General features: G+C 44.3%; 1 protein-coding gene across 2 annotated transcripts in view; it reads right to left on the bottom strand.

Annotated features, from left to right (window-relative positions):
* The window catches only part of CD247 (CD247 molecule), a 50550-nt gene that overhangs the window by 2663 nt on the left and 27671 nt on the right, over positions 1-20216 (bottom strand). The window contains exons 2-7 of one of the 2 annotated variants that reach the window (XM_048293471.1): positions 5661-5767; positions 4403-4456; positions 3054-3137; positions 2372-2407; positions 1659-1715; positions 363-404 (exon numbers count right to left, since the gene is read on the bottom strand). In XM_048293471.1, coding sequence (XP_048149428.1) covers positions 363-404; positions 1659-1715; positions 2372-2407; positions 3054-3137; positions 4403-4456; positions 5661-5767 — 380 coding nt within the window. The remainder of the gene's footprint in view (positions 1-362; positions 405-1658; positions 1716-2371; positions 2408-3053; positions 3138-4402; positions 4457-5660; positions 5768-20216) is intronic. The other variant, XM_048293478.1, reaches the window with a different exon arrangement.

The following is a 20216-nucleotide window of genomic DNA, read 5'->3' as shown; positions in this document are numbered from 1 at the left end:
GGACTTTGGACTTCTCTTCTTTGATTTGGAAGGGAAATCAAGTGCAGCTCTGGGTAAGTAAGTTGGCAGTGGGACCTCAGGTGGCTGTGAATCCCGGGAAGCATCCCCTGACAGCCCAGCCCTTTTCCTGGCAGCCTGCTCGGGTACAGCAGCTGTGCCCTGTGTTACAGATCCCAGAGCCAGGGGTAGCTGGGGCTTCCAAGAATGAGGAGTTAGTGAGACACCTGGTGCCTGCTTGGGGAACCTCCAGCTGCCCTTCACTTCTCCGTGCCTCCCTGACAGTGCCATTGGATATCCAACCACAGGCTACACCTCACTGAGGAGGACGGGTGAGGGGAGCAGCTGTGGGAGGTGGTGCCTACCTGGTAGAGACCTTCATTCCCTTTGCCTCGCCGCCTCTGCTGCTTTGGGAAAACAAAACAAGCACAGATTGATTAGTGGGTGCTTTCCTGATTATGCAAAAAGAAAGAAACCCCCTGAGTTCCCCCATCGTCTGCTGAGGGTGTACAGGATGTACCAGCTGTGCTTGGCCTGGACTGTGCTCTGCACAGGAAAGCACCTGGTAAGTCTGGACCAGCCCAGACATGCTGCAAGGGGTGTTAATGAGAAGATAGAGATAATAGGAAAGAAAAAGAAATTGTTTTGGTTTGCTGATGTATTTTCCTGTCATGCTGTTAGAATGTTGCTATTTCTTTGATTCACTGTATGTATAGAGATTTGGCAGCATTCCTGTAGACACTGATTATTTAGTAATAGATTGTATCACAAACGTGTCAAGGAGTAGTGCTTGTTACAGTTAAAATTGCAGCAACCTGTTAAATGATCATCTATTTGGAATGGGACAAGGGCTTTGGTGTTCTGTTCCCTCCAGAAACAGAAACATTCAAAAAACATGGTGCAACTTTATAGCCCATAGCTCATAGACAGAGCTTGACTGTGGCAGCGGGGCATTAGAATAAAAAAAGGGAACAGATTAAATGTTGGTGTTGCTTCAGCATTCCTCAACACTAAACTTTGTTTTGAAATGCCCCTTTTTTCATGTGTCAGAAGGAAATGAAAGGTTAGATATAGATAGATAGATAGATAGATAGAGAGATAGACAGACAGATAGATAGATATGACACTTTGACGTAAAATAGAACCTGTGTAGGTCAGAGCAATTTTTCATTTTGCCATAAACAAGTGTCCCCAGATGGTTTGTTTTTTTTTTTTACACAAGCCCCCCTTCCCCAGCAGCTTGTGCACAGAGCTAGAACTCTCTCTTTGCTGTAGTTGGAGACATGACTGATGTGTGCCTTCTTAAACATTTGAGAGCAGAGCTGTGGGAAGGAGAATATTTCCCCTATTCCTTGTCTGCAGTCAGGCACAAGGAGGGGCTGGCACTTGCTCTCCTGATCCTGTAACACCAGCCAGGCTTGGCGGCCTGTGGAGGGAAACCATAACCTTGCAGCTCTGAATTGCTCTGGAGAAATGCGCTCCAAAATCTTCCTGTGCTGCTGGACCACTGCAGCACTTGACACCAGACCTTCCTTCAGCTGTTCCTCACCCATCTCATGCCCTCTGCCCCCTCAGCCAGGGCAGCCATCAGGGGTTTTCTGCCCAAAAGCTGAAATGTTTTCTGTTGCCAAGTTTTCACCGGGAAGGAAAGTAAGACTCACCTCTCCCTTCATTCCAATCTCGCTGTATGCCTCGCCCATCTTGTCCTTCTGCAGTGACTGCAGGTAGAGAGGGGGAAGGAGTCAGTGTGTCAGTAGAAAAGCCAAGGCAGCCCCTGGGTGGCCACACTTCAGCCAGCTGCTCTCAGTGTCTGATTCAACAACAGTGAAGCTCTTGGAAACGAGCTCATTTCTCAAGCACTGCAGACCCAGACAGACCCGAGTTAAGACATGAGAATTAACATTCCTGTATCTGCTTTGGAGCACAGACCACCACATTTAGCCAGCATCAAATAACTCAATCAAGGGTTTCCTAAGCAGCCCCCCTTTGATGCACTGGCATTTGGCCTTTGCCAGAGAGCAGTCACAGGGGCTGGAGACCATGCACAGAAAACACTGCAGCAGGGATCACATGGGATGAGGGTTGGTTAGTCACTAGCATTAGGCATTAGCAGGTATCTTGATCCAAGTTCTTTTCCCCACCTCCCAAGGCAGTGTTTTTCTCCTATCACACACAAGTGAGCTGAAATTTTCTAGCAGAAACAAAGGGCTTGGAGGGAGGTGTTGGGTGGAAAGGAAGAGAAGCCTTTAAAAGCAGCTGTTGAGTTTTGAACCAAAGCTGAAATTGGGCGGGGGGGGGGGAGTCTCCTGTGAAACAGCATCTCCTGTTCCCAGCCATCCCTCCCTCTCTGCTCCCTCCAGAGTGCTCTACTCACAGTGTAGACAGTGTCCTGAGGGTTCTTTCTTCTTTGCTGTAAAACAAAAGAAAAAAGTTGCCCATACATTGCACTGCCAGCATCCCTCACCACCTTGTACATGCTTGTGCATTTGCTCCATGGCACAGCTGTGGCTCATGGGACTTTCCCTGCCCATTCCAGTCCATCCTGCCTCCACTCATAAGGCTCTGTTCAGACAACTTGTTCTCAGGAAAATTAATTTTAACAATTGGTAAAACTTAGTTCTTCCCTGCTCACTGCCTACAGCTGTCACCTGCTGATGCAGGAGGTTTTCCCTCCCTTTTCCTTTGAAAGTGATGGGCTCTGCAGCAGAAGGAGTTGTTTTGGCTGCTGCTCTGCTTTGTGGGCGCTTGTTTGTTGGCATCAGACGCAGCAAGCTCTGTGAAACACCCACCGCTGCCGGGCCTCCTCCGCATCCGCCCCGGGCCCGGGTGTCACTTCCCACCCCGGCTGGCTGCGAGCTCCCAGCCGAGCGAGGGGGGCCGAGATCAAAGGGGAGGGAGAGGTTCTCTGCTGTCCCCCCGCGCCGCCCGAGTTACGACACAGATGGTGTCGTTCCCTGCCCGGGAAGGCGCTCGGGTGGCTGCGCGTGTGAGCAGCGCTCTGACACGGCGTGGGAGGCACCAGATCAAAGGACAGAGGTGCACATGGAGGAGGTTACCTGGTGTCTCCCGCCCAGCTCGGGGTCTGCTCCTCGCTTTCCTCCCAGAACATCGTAATCGTCTCTGTGCGCACGGGAGAGTTTCTGAAACAGGAGAGCAAAAGCAGTGGATGGACACCGAGATAATGAGATAATAGAGCCTGACTTAACACAGAAGAGAAAGGGAACCCAGCTCGGTTCACAAGGACTGTAACTGAACTAGAAATTATTTTTTACTTCCTAATGCAACTGTCAACAAAAAGGTCTACATCTAAGCCATGGATGACACAAAACTGCAAGCTGTTGCATCAAAAACATTTCCTAAGTGGAACGGAGTTGAAAACTAGAGAGCATGAAGGGGAAGGACTCTGACTTTCATGCTTTCTCTCCCACCGGAGAGTGAAGATCCATGAGCTTCATTTTTCTTGCAGAGCAGCTCATGTAAATTTGCATCAGGCAGCTACAGAAATTTTATGCCCAACAGAGTTCTTAGCTGGGAAGGGTTACCTTGGACAAGGGCAAAGGTGAGATTTCAGGTCAGAATAGCACAGCTGACAGAGTGCTACTTGAAAGGTGACAGGCTACACTTAAACTGAAAAGAAATTATATTAGTGTTCATACATTACAGAGTTAAACAGAACCCATCACAGGATGTGGCTATGGTCAAAAGCGTGCGAAAAAAAAAATTAAAAGACAACTAGACATAGCCAAAATAGCTAAGAGTTTAATGCTGCCATGAGTGAGCAATTTAGTGAGGAGGCACAGGCAGGATCTTGTCTGTCCTCTTTCACTGGCTAAAGGTGCTGTCCATGGTCAGAGCACAGGACAAGGTACATCTCTGGAATCATCTGGTACAACAGGGCTTGCTGAGGGGCAACAGGAAAGCTTGGGAATGGAGACACAGGGGCTGTGGTGGCTCAGGCTCCACACACTTGGCAGTGTAAGAGCTGCGGGTGCCCAAAGTCAGCTCCACACCATTCCTAGGCATTTGCCCTTTGCCCAGCCCACATCAAACAGAAGCAGCAGCAGCACCAGGGGCAGTGGCTGCACACACACACCCAGAAGTCTCACAGGCCTGTTCCATAGGGCAGCACAACAAACAGCCTGGGCTCCTGCCAACCTTCAGCTCAAATCAGGAACCTACAGCCCAAAGACCTCTCTAGTGTCTGACCAGAGTGGTGACACCAGAAGCTGCCCCTGCGAGGTTTTACCTTTCCTCCTTACAGCTGCCATGCTGCACACAGGTACAGCCTACTCATTAGCTGGCTCATCCAAAGCTTTTCTGACCAGCAGGAAATTCACCGTCTCTAAGTGCCCCAAAAAGTCTGTCTGGGTGGTGGATTAAAAAACAAAGACCACCAGTTACTCACGTTGTACACGTCATCCTGGCCTGGTCGCAGCTGTGGTTCAGAGGCCTGGCTGAGCTGAAAGAGACCATTCCATGAGCAGAGAGACAGTGGCTCCCTTCAGTCCTTTCATTCCCTCTCTCCTACTCTCATCAGAAACAGGGTAACCCACAAACAGCTCCCTGTGGGGCTACATGCCATGTAAACCACTGCTGCAGTGGCACTTTTATCCACACACCAGCCTGCTCTCAGCAGCCAAGTCATTTTACTTCACATCACACCAGCTCACAAACATCTGAGTTTGTTCCCTACATACCTGCCCTCCTCAGATTTGCCTCTCCATTCTTTTCCTGTCTTAATCTTGTGCCTCCCTGGGCCCCTGGTTCTCCAGCTGCCTGCAAAGTTTCTGGGCTTCCTGCAGGGAATCCATGCACCCCTCAGGAGCAGCACCTGGCTTGCAGGAATCTGGTACCACCACAGTAATTTGGTGTGAGTGGCAGCTAACAAAGATATAAAGGATTATCCCTTCTGTAGCTGCTCTTTGGCTTGGCTGCTGACAATATTTATGAGTAATCAATTGCTAAGACAAAATTTCAGGTAAAAGGGGGCAGTTTTGGGTCAGTGAGAGCAGCTACTTTGTGTTGTAGTCTTTCAAAACAACCTCTGAAACTACATTCTGTATTGATTTACTCTTCTTGAGTTATTATCACATTCAATTCTTTGTTAAAAGTAACCTTCTAGCTAGGTCTATATTTAGGCATAGAATCATGTTTGTAGCAATTACACAATTCCTCTCCCATGGCTGTTTGGGTTATGTTGTTTGTGTCATCACACTCATAGTATCCAAGATGTCTGAATTATTGAGACATTTTAATACATCCTTCACGAGCTTGCCATTTACCCTGAATTTTCTGTATATCCCCTCCTCTCCTTCCAATGCAGGAGAAAAAAAATCCACATCACTCTTGATCAATCATTTCCCATCTACAAAATCCAGAATCTCTGATGTATCCATAAGTGTAGCATCAAAACACTCTCATATACTCTTCCCCCCTCCGTTCATGAACCTTTGGAAAGAACTTCCCCAGGTTGCTCAACTGGACCCCAGAAACGGAGAGGGGAGGGGGGGGAAAAAAAAAAAAAAAGGAGAGAGAGAGAAAGAAAATAAAAGAATAAAAAAGTCCCATTCAAAGAGATGGTTCCTCTCCACTGCCACTTTCCAGCCCAGCCCAACTATTTTACACCACCAAATCCAAACGCATCTGTGTTTGGTTAGACTGACCTTTGCTTTCACAAAAAGGGCTGTCATCACCACTGCATAAATGAAGAGGAATCCATCCAGCACGTAGCAGAGTCTGGGATCTGTGAGGCCAAGAACTGATGCAGCATCTGTACAAAAATATCAGATACATCAGCAAAGAAGGTCATTTGTGTCACTGGGTGCTTGGCAGCATAAATGTGGCAGTGCTGCATAGCACTTCATGGAAAATTAATAGCCAGTATGAGGGCAACACTGCCCCTGTGTAAAGGAGATGGAATTCTGAATATAAGAATTGTAGGATTAATCTAGTCAAAAAGGACCACGGCAAGTCCAGCCTTCTCTGAAACAGGTTCAGATAAACCAGACCGTCCAGGACCTCAGCCAGCTGAGAATATCTCCATGGACAGAAATGTTTGCAAACTCCCCCAACCAACACAGGACATCTATTTTCTGAGAAAACCCAGCAGCATTTCCTTCAGAGATTCATGACTGGGCCTGGTTAAGGCTTCCTTCATCAATTGTGTGTGAGAAAATACATCTGTTTGGACACGATTTTAAGGGAGGGCTTCTCAGGAAACAATTCTGCATTCAATGTAAAGAAAGATTGAGACCATCAAGTTCAGTGGGAGACCCAGGCTGAAATCACTGCTCTCTTTTGAAGACTCTGAAGCTGCTTCTCCCATATCCCAGGTTACATATTCTCTATGGAGGTTCTTTTGGGCTCCCAGTTTGTGAATGCTGGACACTGTTAAAGGTGAGAAGGGAGCTATGGGTAGGAGAGACAGACTTTTAACCCCAGATGTCAGAACACATCCATAAAGACAGCTGTGAGACACCGTGATGTGCCTTCTGGTTGGGAGGAAGGCTTTAAACCTGAATCTTTGCACAGGAGAGATTGGCTTGGGTGGCCCTCCCACAGAAGGTTTTTAATTTTTATTTCATAGAATCATGGAATACCATTGAAAGGGGATCTCAAGGATCATCCTGTCCAGCTGTTCCTGGCAAAAGCACGGTCTAGAAAAGATGGCTCAGCACACTGTCCAAATGGATCCTAAAAGGTGTCCAGTGTTGGAGAATCCACCACTTGCCTGGTGAGATTATTGCAATAGTTAATTATTCTCATTGTGAAAAACTGTCCTCTTGTGTCCAATAGGAATTGCTCCAGCAGTAACTTGAACCCATTGCCACTCACGTGTTCCATATGACTCCTTCTAAAAAGAGAGTCTCCATCTTTTTTCAGCCACCATATAAATATTTATGCACTGACCACATCCAGGAGGACACGTTAAAATTGTTGGGTTCCAGCAGATAAACCTGATAAAATTGCCCCTGTATCAGTTCATAAAGATGTAGAAAGTTCACAAACTATAGCTAAAAAAATCAAGGGCTAAGTAACTACAGATCCAACGTGCAGCTCCGGCTCCATCCCCCAAGGAAAAGCTGTATTGCACAGTTATATAAAAAACAAAACAAAACAAACACCTTAAAATAAATCTGAGTAGTGCTTTGTGCAGATTTGGAGTGAGTTCAAAAGAGAAAGAAAAAATTATCAATAACCTGCAAAGCCCTTCGATGAAGATAAACAATCACTGTTCCCACTGACAGCCTCACACAGCCAGAAAAAAATTCCAAAGAGTAGATTTTGTTTGTTTGAACCAGGAGTGTTTTTTTTTTTTAAATCATGCATTTAGAAACAAATCCATGGAAATAAATTGAGATCCTAGAGGGTTTTCCTTCTTCCCCCCTTTTTCTGCCATTTAAAAAATTTGGTTCAAAGCACTTTATGAACAACATCCTTCACCGCATTTCCTCAGGACTATAAAATTTCCTGTACATGGGGTAAATAGAGACAGAGAGATTATGTTATTTGCCCAACATTGAATATTAAACCAACGAACAAGCTGAGATTACCTTCCCAGAGCTTTTCCTCTTAGCAGTTCACAGGACAATATTTTACACAGCCCGGAGGCATCTGAGATGCTGCTGAAGGCAGCATTTTTGGGTACTCTTTGGGTATCCTGGCCCTGAATCCCCTCTTCTTGTACCAAAGCCAGGCACATTCACACAGTCATCTCAAGTCCAGTATTTCTCCAGCATTAATACAATCCCCAGAGCAGGAGGAGCTGAGGCAGGAGACGCGGAGCACTGTGGAGGAGATGTCAAGAGTGCAGGGGATTTAGCTGTGGCTCTGTGCCAACCATGGTCGACCTTGGCTGACTCTGCAGAGCCAACCAAGTGCCCACGTGGTGCTTTTGTGGGGCAGCCTGGCCTCCAGCATCCCAGGTAATGGATTAAATCTGTTCAGTGGGGAAAAGCCTGCTAGTCTGGCTGTGATTGTTCCTGGAAAAACATGTTTTGAGACAATGAGAAAGTCCAATATTTAGGAAAAAAAACCAACCAAACAATAAAATGAATAGAATTATTAGAGTGGGAAAAGACCTCCGATATCATCAAGTTCAACCTTTGGCTAAATACCACCATGCCTACTAAATCATATTGTGAAGTGTCACATCTACTCATTTTTTGAACACTTCCAGGGATGGTGACTCCACCATTTCCCTGGGGAGCCTGTTTCGGTGCTTAACCACTCTTTCAGTGAAGAATATTCTCCTCATATCCAACCTGAACCTTCCCTGGTGCAGCTTGAAGCTACTTCCCCATGTCCTATCTCTTAGTTCATGTCATTTCCTTAATATGTTTGACTTCTGTATTCTTAACAAAGCAAAACAAAATGTACAAAGCACTTTCTAAATAATAACCTTTGCAATGGGTTTCTGGATTAGAAAGTGAGAGAGAGAGAAAGACAGAAGGTACAAAGCCTATTGAAGCAAAGGTCAAAGAGATAGGAGGCACAATGAACATGTGGCAGTTAAAGCAGTTACCATCCATTCAGGTGAACAGGACCAGTTTAGGTTTTTAAATTGCTAGAGGAGGGGTTACTGCCTCTTCGAAACAGAAGGCCAGTCCCTTAGACACCACCAAATTGTACTTTCTGTCCCTCACGAGCCATGGTCTGGGGGCTGAGGCCAAAGTCACAGGGGACACGCTGATGATGGCAGCTGGGCAGAGCCAAATGTGCCAGGCCCCAGGGAGCAGTCACACTCAGCTGCCTCACACAGAGCAAAGCACAAACAGTAATTATTTCACGGATGATTCCCACTCTGTTAACCTCACAGGTTACCCAGTGCGTACTGGGAGTTGCACAGCATCTTTCCAGGATTCACGTATCAGTGTTATACCAGTCCAGATTTCAGCAGTCCAGTGAAATACAGCAGAGTTTTAAAGCAAGATGACCCAGTACAGGTGGGGGCACGGCCAATGTCAGGTCTCAGGCCAGTGGGGAAGGCAGGTACATGGCACTGTAAATGATGTCAAGCTCACTGCTTAAATGTGCCTCAGACAAAGAGCACCTCTCTCTCCAGGAATCCAAAAGGAGCTGAGGCATGAATCGAGGCCTAGGTGCACAAATACGCAAAGGGCTCAAAGACGAGGTCAGAGTGGTGATCTTGCTTGAGAGGGAAGCAAGCTCTGAAGGAATAACAACTGGAAAGTTGGCACTTACTCGTGCTCACCTTGTGCTCCTGTGCAAGGAGCTTCAAGTAACATCACCTGCTGCAGGGCAGGGAGGACGTTTACTGAGAGACCACCAGGATGTGAGGGCAAACGGGAACAAACTGTGCCTTTGCTAATCACCTTTCAGTTGTAGGAGCTTGTACAGGAGAAGCTCTGGAAAGCTTTGTACAGAGAGCTAGGTAGGGACTGACAGACCTGAGAGGAGACAGAGTCACTACGTAGAGCACTGCCCAGGCTGCCAGCCCTTCTCAATCCCAATTGCCTACACCTGAAACTCTTTCACCAGTTGTGCTTCTGCTGCTGAATTTCCTCCCAGCACCTCCTCCTTCCAAAGCCTGGACTTTTGTTCCCCTCCTCTTTTCTGCTCCCACCCAGGAATGCAGTCCTGCCCTCCTCTGTGCCCAGGCGCTCTCTCCTGCTGCTGCAGGTCCCTCCACTCACACATCTGGACCCGAGGCTGGCATGTCCCTCATCCTGCTCCACACTCACACCCCCAAAGCAGCTCTGCCAGCACCTCTGCAACAACCCCCTGCAGCCTTTTACTTCCTGAAGTATAGGGCAAAGAAAAAAAATAGAAAGAAAAGGCAATTCAGAACTGCTGCGGACAAGCAAGCGAGAAAAAAGCCTTTAGCGAGAGCCCAAGAGCAGCCCCAGGAGCTGAGGGAGAGGAAGCCTGGGGGCCGGCGAGGGAGGCTGTGCTGCGGGCGGGCACCCGCCTCGAGAGCCCTGCGCGGTTTCACAGAGGGTTTCGAGGCCCTGGCTCAGGCCCAGCACCAGCTCTCCTGCACAGGGCAGCAAGTGGAGCTTCAGCCACCTGCCCATGCTGCCAGCTGTCCCCCTAATCCAGACCTGGAGAGAGCCAGGGAGTCCCAGAACCCACATCCAGGCACAATCGCCCTGCTCCAAAACCTGACGTGAGGGAGGGCTGCTGCCCCCCAAAGCTGGCTGGGGTCCAATCCACAGGGCTGGCCCATTTGAGCCAGTACCAATGGGGATCAGCTGAAGTGAATCACTGGAACGTGGTCGGGACCTCTGAAACGTGCCAGCACATTTCTTTGTAATAGGATTTTCCTCCTCCTATGTTTTTAGTGTGCATCTGGATTGGGTTAGACCATGATTCCCGATAATAGTTTGAGAAATACAGACTGTAAAAGCTGAATTACTTGTAAATCCAGATCAAATCTGTCCACCATAGAATTTTTTCTCTCCTATGGCTCTTATTAAGTGATTCATTTAAGAGTTTTACTTGTAGGGGTTACCAAAATTCAGTAACAGCTGTAAATGAAGCATTTTATCTTCCTGGAAACCGAGTTTCTCAGTGAAGCCCATGAAAACCAATCCCAGCACAAGAGATTTATTGCTGCAACTGTGGTTACATACAAAGGTGTTTAAAGGCAGATCCGGTAGTGCCTTCTCCCAACAGCCCAGAGCTGCTACAGCTGCTTGCTGGGGAAAGCAGGCAGCTTTTCTCAGACACCACCGTCTCCCACCAGCAGTGGTCCACGTAACTCTGGGTTGCTGTATACATTCATTCCAGTTCTACCCCATATTATCCAAGAGCCTCTTGCTGCAGGTTTGTGTTTCCAGACCCCCATGGGGACAGAATTCCACAGCTGCAGGTGCCACCACACCACACCACACATCAGGCACCCACCAGACTTTCCCTGTGGAGACTGACAGCAGGGAGATGCTGGGTGTGATGGATCTTGCCTCACTGCTGCTGTTTGAAAGCAAAATTCTGAACCTGAGAGAGCTCCCTGGGCTTGGGACACGATGAGGAGAGAGATGAGCACCCTGCATGATGCTTCACTCCAAGTGTACACAGGCCTGCAGCTGAAAAGACAGCCCAGACCAAATGCCTAAAAGTTAGCCAGCTAAAATTATTAAAGATAATACTGGGGTTTATTTATATTTATATATTTCTATGGAGTTTACTCATAGATATAAACAACAAACAAACTTGTGGCACTCCAAGACTGAAGATGCAGGGGCCAAATCCTCCTTCACTTGCAGAAGGCAAAGGCTCAATTAATTTATCATCAATATTCCATCACATATCTGTGAAACACAACATGGCCCAAAGCAAAGCTCATGCTCATGAAGTTCAGCATTAGAATTTGTTGTTGTCAGAGGAAACTGCTGATATGATCAGGATTCAGGTTACAAGACCAGATGTTAGGCAGCCCAAATAATTACATTTAAAAAGGAAAGTATTTTAGGTCATTACCTTCCACTTTTTTACACTAATGAATGTTAGCCCTATGGAAAGTCAAGTTAAGGTGCTTTAGGATTCCTGGGAGCCCTTCATACTCCTTTTAGGATCCCTCTCAGACAGGCACTATCATAAAGTTCAAATAATTCAAGTTTCCCTCTGATTTATTTGGAAGAAATAGATTCAAAAGAAGGAAAATATTATAAATCCAGAAAGGGCTAAATGTTGGGGTTCCTGCCCACGGCAGGGGGATTTGAGCTAGATGATCTTTAAGGTCCCTTCTAACCCAAACTTTTCTAATGATTCTATGATTTTCTAGAACATTATGGAATAAAGACTCTAATAAAAAAGTCCAGGCTACTGTAACAGGAGCAAGACAAGTAGATCTCCAACAGCTGTTTGATATGTGGGAAGAGGAAACATGTAGCAAACAATAAAAGATCTACCTTTTAAGTCTGAAGGTGAAGAAGATTAACTTTGAATATATAATTAAATAAGGCAGTCTTTCACCCTCCAAATCCTTCCAGAGCCTCGTTAGAAACAGAAAGGAGGGGAGTGCCTTGCTCATCTGTGGAAGGGGACTCCTTGCTTCATCAAAACAGTCAGTCATTCTCAGAAAAAGCAACTGCTTTCACTTCTCAGTTTAGCAAGGACTTGGTGCAAAGGGCTTTCCTGAAGCAAGCCTGATGTTGCCTCCTAGAGACAGCAAACCATGCACAGGACAACTGCAGATGTGGCTATCCAACAAGCTGGGCTGACAGATGCAAGCTGTGCAGCTCCTTCAGCTTTTGTAGGGGGTTTAGATCAGGCACAAGTGCTTTTACTAGACCCATCTTCATCAGGGATAGCAAAAGTTTAATCTAGTTAATGCAAAAGGTGTTCCCCGCTGTAAATTTTCTATTGTCTAATTCAATCTGGTGTTAAGTATACAAAGAGGCAAGAATTATTATTCAAATGCTTCGAGGTCACTTAGCCTTTCCCTTGCCCTACCAACTCTGTCCCGCAGCAGTAACTCACCCCAGACTGATTTACTATCAGGTGGCCTTTTCATGTTCAGCTCCTACAACCCCATGCACATGATGGAGGATGCCATAAAAGAATTCAGCCTCCATGTCTCCCCAGCAATCCCAAAGAGACTTCATGCTGCGAGGCTGAAGGAAGAGACACTAAGTCAGACACAGGGTGCAGCTGATCACAATCAGATGTGTTTCTCTGTTCAGTGAGCACTTCACAGACGTGGCAGACGTTTCCCTAAGCACTTTAAATTAGCATTTTTAAGTTAGACATTACAGCTAGCTCACAGCTCATGGCTCCAGTAATCAAATGTACTATAACATAAATAACAATTCCCAACCAGGAGATTTATAAGGCAACCCCACTCCCTTTTATCCTAGTTTCAGACTTCCAAAAGTCATTAAGCTTATGGGGGCTATCACTACTGGTGGGAAGTGGTTGGAACCAAATGCAGAGGTGCACAGGCCCAGCAAGAGCCTCACCAGGGCTGCTCTGTCTCAGACTGAGCTTAATTGCAACTCCCTTGATTTGCTGCAAGTAGAGAAGTAAAAAATCCCTCACAAGAACACAAGCTAAGGGTGGAGGTGCTGGAGGGAGAATTGCAGCTACAAGGCCATTTACAGGGAAGAGTCAGCCCATGAGGAATTCCTTCCCTTGTAGCCAACATGGACCAAAGCTGGGACAATTACAGGAGCCATCCGTGATGTATGGTCAAAACCGTGCCTGGACACTCATCACAGCTAATCCTACTGCAACCAAACCACGAATTTTTTCCTTTTTCTGGGATCACTTTCCACCTAAACTCACCGACAGCACCAGACCTAACCAGTGCCAAAAGAGCCAGAGACGGGAAGGACACCAAACCCCCAATAATGAAAGCCATCCATTTTTTTAGGTTAAGTCCAGAGCAACATTTTCCAAAACCCAAGTAGCTGTCATTCAAGACTTCCAACATATTTCCCATACAACGTTTTTCAGCAGATAAATGACTGAATCGGAAGGAAGGTAGACACACGAAGAGCAGTGGAAAGGCTGCAAGATTTACTTTAGCAGAACAATGAGGAGCAGACTATTTCAAGGCTAGCAAAGCCTCAAGATGTTTTCATTGCAACATCCACATGCAACAAAGCTTCTGAGGGCAAAGAAATTCCTAGTGAAGCTTGGTGTCAAGGAGGGAAATAGTTAAATCATCTGCAGAGGCAGTGGCTCGGGTTCTCAGGCAGGAAGGAGGTTACACCAGCCCCAACGGCTGAGGCTCTAAAGCCTGCAGTAGCTGCACACACAGTCAGGGAGAGGTTTCAGAGCAGTCCCCTGCCACTGACCCACTTAGTGGAGAGATGTGTGTGTCATGTCCTGCCTCTGTCAGAAGATGCACAGGCAAAAAAACGCTCCTGTGCAAGAGCAAGTTATGGACAGAGTAAAGAGAAAGGCTGATTAAGGATTTGGGTTAATATTTTTCTATTTGGGTGTATATTTTTCTTGCAGCATTACTCACCAAAGCTTAGCAATAATGATATTAAGACCACTGGGGAATATTACACTCTGAAAACAGCACATGAAGCATTTCACAGGCCTCATAAAAAAGGAGCCAATGGATGAGCTATCACAGAATGGAAATACCACAACAAACCTTGCCTGGGTCCTCGATGGATTCCTTCAGCAAAGGGGCTCAGAACAAACCCTTAACTCCAGGGACCCTCACAAATTCCATTTGAAAAAGAAAGAATTTCTTCTTCCACCTCAGGAATGTCCTTCCTCTGATTTGGGAGCATTCACACTTTCATAGCATGTAGCAACTATGCAGCTAAAATTTTATGTCAAAGCAAAGCACTGCTGAAGAGAAAGGGCTTTGACCATGGATCTGCAAATGGGCACGGCTTTATCCCTGTTAACACCTCACTGCTGAGGCCCGTGCTCCTCTCTCAGGTGACAAAACTGTGGCTGGTACATCTCCACTGCTGCATTTTGTTACGAGCCAACTGACGGACTACACCCAACTATAGAAAACCTTATCTCAGATGGCAGTACAGGATAAGGGGGAGAAAAAGGTGCTATATTTTGAAACACACCTTCTCAAACATAGCTAGGAAATGGCAAGAACGAAGAGCATATATATAAATTTTGACTGAATTAAAGACTGTTGAAAAGCAATACATTCCTGCATGGGGTGGGAGAAATAGGAGGAAAGAATGTCCTTATCATTAATGACTTTACTTAACACCTTTATTTCACCAACTATAAGTTAAAAGTAATACATTAACCGTCAGAAATACTGAAGTGCTCTCAAAAGCTCGGGCACTGGAAGCTGGTACCTTCTTAATTGCTTCTCTGTGGAAACAGACTTGTAGAGAAAAAATCTCAAAAACCCAAGGAAAAGGACCCCCATCTCTCATCACAAAGAAAATTTCCTGATTATTTACACTATTAGTTCAAAACATTCTATGGCAGTATTTGCAACTGAGATGAAGTAATTATGATTTACTCACTGCATGCAACTAATACTACAATTTATCAAGTTAATTCCATTAACCAGTTGGGAATACATTGAAAATCTGGAAAGGTGAGCTATCATGAGTAATTTAAATTAATTTCATCCACAGCACTAAATTTACTTTATTGTTTTTTCTTCAAGATTTTTCAATAAGATATTTTCCACAAATTTAGCAAAGAGAAATCCTATTCTATTGCTTATGACTAGATTTAGTTTAGTTTTGTTTTCCTGGAGGAATGGCACAGCTATTTCAGAGGATTTAGATCCCTTGTATTTATTCTTTCCATCTTAACGCAAGCAAGCAGCTCTCAGCCACTTACCAGATATATTTTACAGAACAATTCTGTTCATACCTTCAACTTTCAGAGCACCTCTCTGAAGCAGCCACTTGAGATGGGATATTATGTTGTCTCTGATTTTTCTCACTCCAACTAATTTTATAAAGTGTAGAATTATGCACTTGCACTACCACTGCACTCATCTAATTGCTCGTCAGCCTCATAAAACATGTTTCCTTTAAGATCTTTAATGCTGCTTCTAAAATGGATGAAAATTTTGAAATTATGTTTACTTTAAACACCCTCTCTCTCCCGCAGAAAGGCATATTGGGAAGCCTTTGGGATGTGCAGAGAGATAAAAAGGCTGCATGGAAACTGTACTTGTTTGCTTTCTGTGTGCAGCTGAGATGGATTTAGAATGCAAAGGAAATTTATATAAGCTCCATTTTTCATAGCATTGGGAGCTTAGGTAAGCTTTATTGAAAGCACAGTTTGGGAAACTGCAGCCACAGAACTGCTGGATGGGGTGAAAAATCGCCAAGTGATCAAATGCCCACAGAAAATAATTTTTCACCTAAATGTGAAAAGGATCCTTAGCATTTAATTTACTTCTTGTACTCTCCAAGAAAAATCTTTCTTCTACTTCTATCCATTACAATTTCTTCTTGCCACAGAACCCTTTATTGTGTATTGCACTACCTCAAATACAATGCTGGGCTGCCCAGATAATGCATGGGCTTGTACACGACAAAACACTCTCCTCCCTTAATACAAATGCTTTTCTGGGATTAGGTTTGATTAACCCATAATTCATTCACATCTGGACTTGGTGTGTATTCCTAATAGGACAGAGGGGAAGAGAGGAGGTACTAGGGACCTACTTCGAGGTGCTTTGCAGTGGCCTGATCTGTGCCTCTGGGAGCTTCCAGCATGTGCAAGCCTGGAATTAATCCCATTAAACAAAGTGTTATCCCACAGAATTAGCCCTTAGATGTGCATTAATTATTTCAATCTATCCCTTGAAATCCATTTGGAGAAGCTGCCCTGTTTTAACAGTCAAAAAAGTGAAGCTATCGGAGCCGACAGCTCTCACGAGGGTTGTGTTGGGGTTTATCGCATCCAAACGGAGGAAGAAACGCAAGTGAATGTAAACAAATGTCCCAGTTCTCCTCCCAGTAAAGACCAGATTCCAAAATGGGTGAATTCATTCCCCACACCATTTATTTCAAGTTAGCACAGGCCATTTAATTCAATGAGAACAGGTTTGGCCCCAAGGCTGACACACACGCACACCTTCAAAGATGCACAAGAAACAGGGTGTGAGCCTCAATAATTAAAAGATAAATGCAAATGTTTCTTCTAACACAATATTCATTATACAATAAATCTTTACTCAGTGTAACAAATTCAAGTTTGGAGAGTATGACCCGACACAATTTTTTTCTGGAAAATAAATCTCTTCATTACTCCTTAAATTTGCTGTATTCTACCCTGCTTTCAGAGTAACCTGACAGTGTGTTCTTCTGCAATTCATTTTCACATGCGTACACATTAGAAGTCAGCAAAAAAAAAAAATTGCCTCTGAACCCTTCAATTTAAGCAGTATTATTTTTCTAGAAATATATTCCAAAGCTGTATTTCTACTTTATCCACAAAAATTAGCAGTGGTTTACTCCGAGTCCATTGCAAGAGCTACATTAGAATAATTTACTACAAGGCAAAAGAGCAGGAAGGACCGGATGGTTCAGCTCATTGCACAGCACCAAATACATATATTTAACTCTCCAAACATTTCAGCATTTCCACTGAAGAAGAGCACAGCACATGCACAAAATACAAAGGTCTAAGGAGAAAGTCTATGCACATGAAGCAAAATAAGTCTGGCTTTGTAACCTGCTCTGCCTGATACTGTTTAGAATATAAAACTGGTTCACAAAAACAATAATGGGGGAAAAAAAATCACTATGTATTTCTCCTGTCAGTTGATTTTCTGCTTGGACATGACAAAACCAGTAATTTCCTAACAGATTCCATGCAGTCACCTGAAATTTATCTAACATGATGGCATCCAGCATCACATGGTGGGATTTTATCTAAATTAATTTACATAGAGACGTAGATACAGCTACAGAGCAAACATTATTTTAATTAATTCATTTCATAAGGGTGCTTTTAATTTCATATGCTGGAAAAAACAATGAATGAAATTTAAACAGAGAAATCATAAGCAGATCTTCATAGACCTTAGGTAATTTGATTTTTCCAAACTAGTGCCACAAGCCCCCTGAAGCTAAATTTCCCTGCTAGCAAGACCCATCCTCCTCCAGTGTCCCACTGTTAAATATCTCGGTCTTGTGTGTTTATGATCAGAAAAAAGTCCCTAAAAGAGAAAAAGTCTGACCAGCTGGGACAGAGAAAATCTGTTATTTTATTACCATGCTAACAATTGGTGATCCAAACACTACAGTCTTAAGACATAGTTTACAACAATAAAAGTAATATTTCTTCTCTTTTCCCTGTCAGATTTCTAACACTGTCATAATGGTGGCAGCATAAAAAGCAAAAAAATACTTACCAAATTCTATGCAGAATTATTATGTACTCTTTAGAAGCAGCAGTTGAATGACAGTTTTATGCTGCTATTTATAATCTAGGTAAAGCTAAATAAAGTATCACACTGAACATACTGCTTCACTTAAAATTCTCAGCTGACTATGACACAGAAATACCCTCTTGGTGGGCTGTTCAGAGATTAGTATTTCTGCAGCTTTTAAGAGATTAAATTCTGCAGCTGGCTATGCTATCTGCAGAATAACCTAATATCAGATATTGGGCATAGTTAGAATTCATGCACAACCAATTTGTAATTCAAGACCCAACTGTGTAATTAAGATTTTTTTAAAAATCGTATTTCAAAGTTAGTTGTACTTTCAGTTTTTTAGGAAATGTCAGTAAATCATGTTTTAAAAACAAAATATACTCTGCTATTAGAATTTCTCTTAGCAGATTACTGCAATTGGAGTGAAGGGAGTACATTTGTCTGTTGGCATACAGAATTGCTTCTAATCAGAAACATATTCTTCTGCAAACTCAGAACAATCAAGCTCTACTGCCTTAAATTTTACCATCCAGAAAGTTACCCAGCAGTGCTGAAATCAATAATAAAAACTCTAGATAAAGTTATTAACACATATGGATCAACTTGTGAACTCTTGACTCCTGGAACCCTGACTGACTACTGATTTCCACAGAAATGTTTTGTGCTTTACTGGTGTGGTGGTGTCTGATGGCACCAGCATTTTCATGGAAATAATGCATAGTCATTTTGCTCAATAACAACTCACTTGACAACTGAAAAGGCAAAATTGATATCCTTATTTTCAGTCAAGAATTGTATTTTATTTTTATTACTGAGCAGAAGTGTAAATGTGAAAGAAGCCAGTTCCACATGCTGCTTGCAATAATACAGAGAATTTGGCATTACTCTCCCAGTTGTTTTTGTCCAAGTTCCTCAAATCACAAATGCGCCACTAGGTCAAAAGAGAACCCCAGCAGTTTCTGCAAAACCATGCCTGACTTTACATAAAAATATCCTTTTAAACCTTATTTGGTCATGTAGGAATCAAAATCTATAGCACAAGCATGATGATGATTATAAGGTGTTGAATTTGAAGGATCCTGCTCACACAACTGCTGCACAACTTCCTGAGTACTTGTCAAAAGGCCAAGAAAGTGCACTTTATACAGAAAATCTTAATGGTGGGAAATGACAGAAAACAAAGCTATGTCATCAAATGATTTTCTATAGTTACCAGAGTGTTCAGTGTTGTCCTATTTTTAAAATCACTCTGTGCTGTAAGAAGTTAGACAAAATAGGACATTAAGCACAAAAAAATTACTTGCAGGGTAATGGTGTTCTCAGTGCTGGTCAGGAAAGTTCAGGGAGGAACAGAAAACCCAGAGCCATGACATCAGCCAAGGACACTTTTTTATGCTTGCTGCCCCCTTGGGCATTGCACGCCAGACACTCTCCAGGCTGGTTTTCATAATAGCTTTATAGCCCCAGTTAAGGAGAGAATGACTGCTTTATTATCCTTTGCAGACAGATAAATCACATTTCTTATACCTACCCAACTGGCTCACCCCTGTGTTACAGCTTTCCATCCTGACCACTAATTGTCCTTTTATCAGGTTTTGTTAATGACACACTTCTCTTTGTACAGACCACAGTACAGATACCATATGACTTACCTCTGCCTTTCCTTTACATTCTAGACATGCAGTACTTTGATCAGAAAGGATCAGCTCTGTGTTTCAGCGTGGACCACACAAATCAGGGCTTGACGCCACGCTCTCAGAGAAACAAATGCATTTTCTCACTCCAACACCTTGCTGCTGCATCCCAGTGCAGCCCCAGAAAATCCCCCATCATTTACCACAGAGCAGCTGCATGAAACCAGCCAGGCCATTTCGGGAACTGCTCAGGAGCTGTTTGCCCGGCAGATCACCTGTGATTTTAGTTTGCTCTGGCCTGCCAAGGGGCAGGACATGGGCTCAGTGGAGGAGGGAGCCTGCTGCCCTACAGCACTGCACAAGCTGCTGCTCTGGGCCCCGTTGCCACAACACAGGCTGGCTTCTTCTATCAGAAATCTCCACCCTTTTTGTCTCTTCGGTCAGGTTAATATCACTAATCATGTTTCTTTTTTTTTCTATTCCTTTCCTTCAACCTTTCTTCCTTGTTCAAAACAACTGATGTCTGGGAGCCCTTTGAGTATTTTGAAGATCTGGCTACAAAGCTGATTATGAAATGGCTTGAACATTTCACACAGATTTGTTTCCCTGCTGAGAGATTCTCGGAGGCCCTGCGTGCCTGTCTGACAGCAACCACAAGATCCATGCCCACCAAGTCCCTTTCACTTATAAACCGTGGCGACAAAACAAAGCTCCTGGTCCCTCACTCACACACACCCCAGCCCGCTCAAAGCCTCAAAGCGAGACGTGACGCTTCT

Source organism: Corvus hawaiiensis, chromosome 2, assembly GCF_020740725.1.
Source record: "Corvus hawaiiensis isolate bCorHaw1 chromosome 2, bCorHaw1.pri.cur, whole genome shotgun sequence".
In the NCBI taxonomy this organism is placed as follows: Eukaryota; Metazoa; Chordata; class Aves; order Passeriformes; family Corvidae; genus Corvus; species Corvus hawaiiensis.
This window is presented reverse-complemented; position numbering and strand designations above follow the sequence as displayed.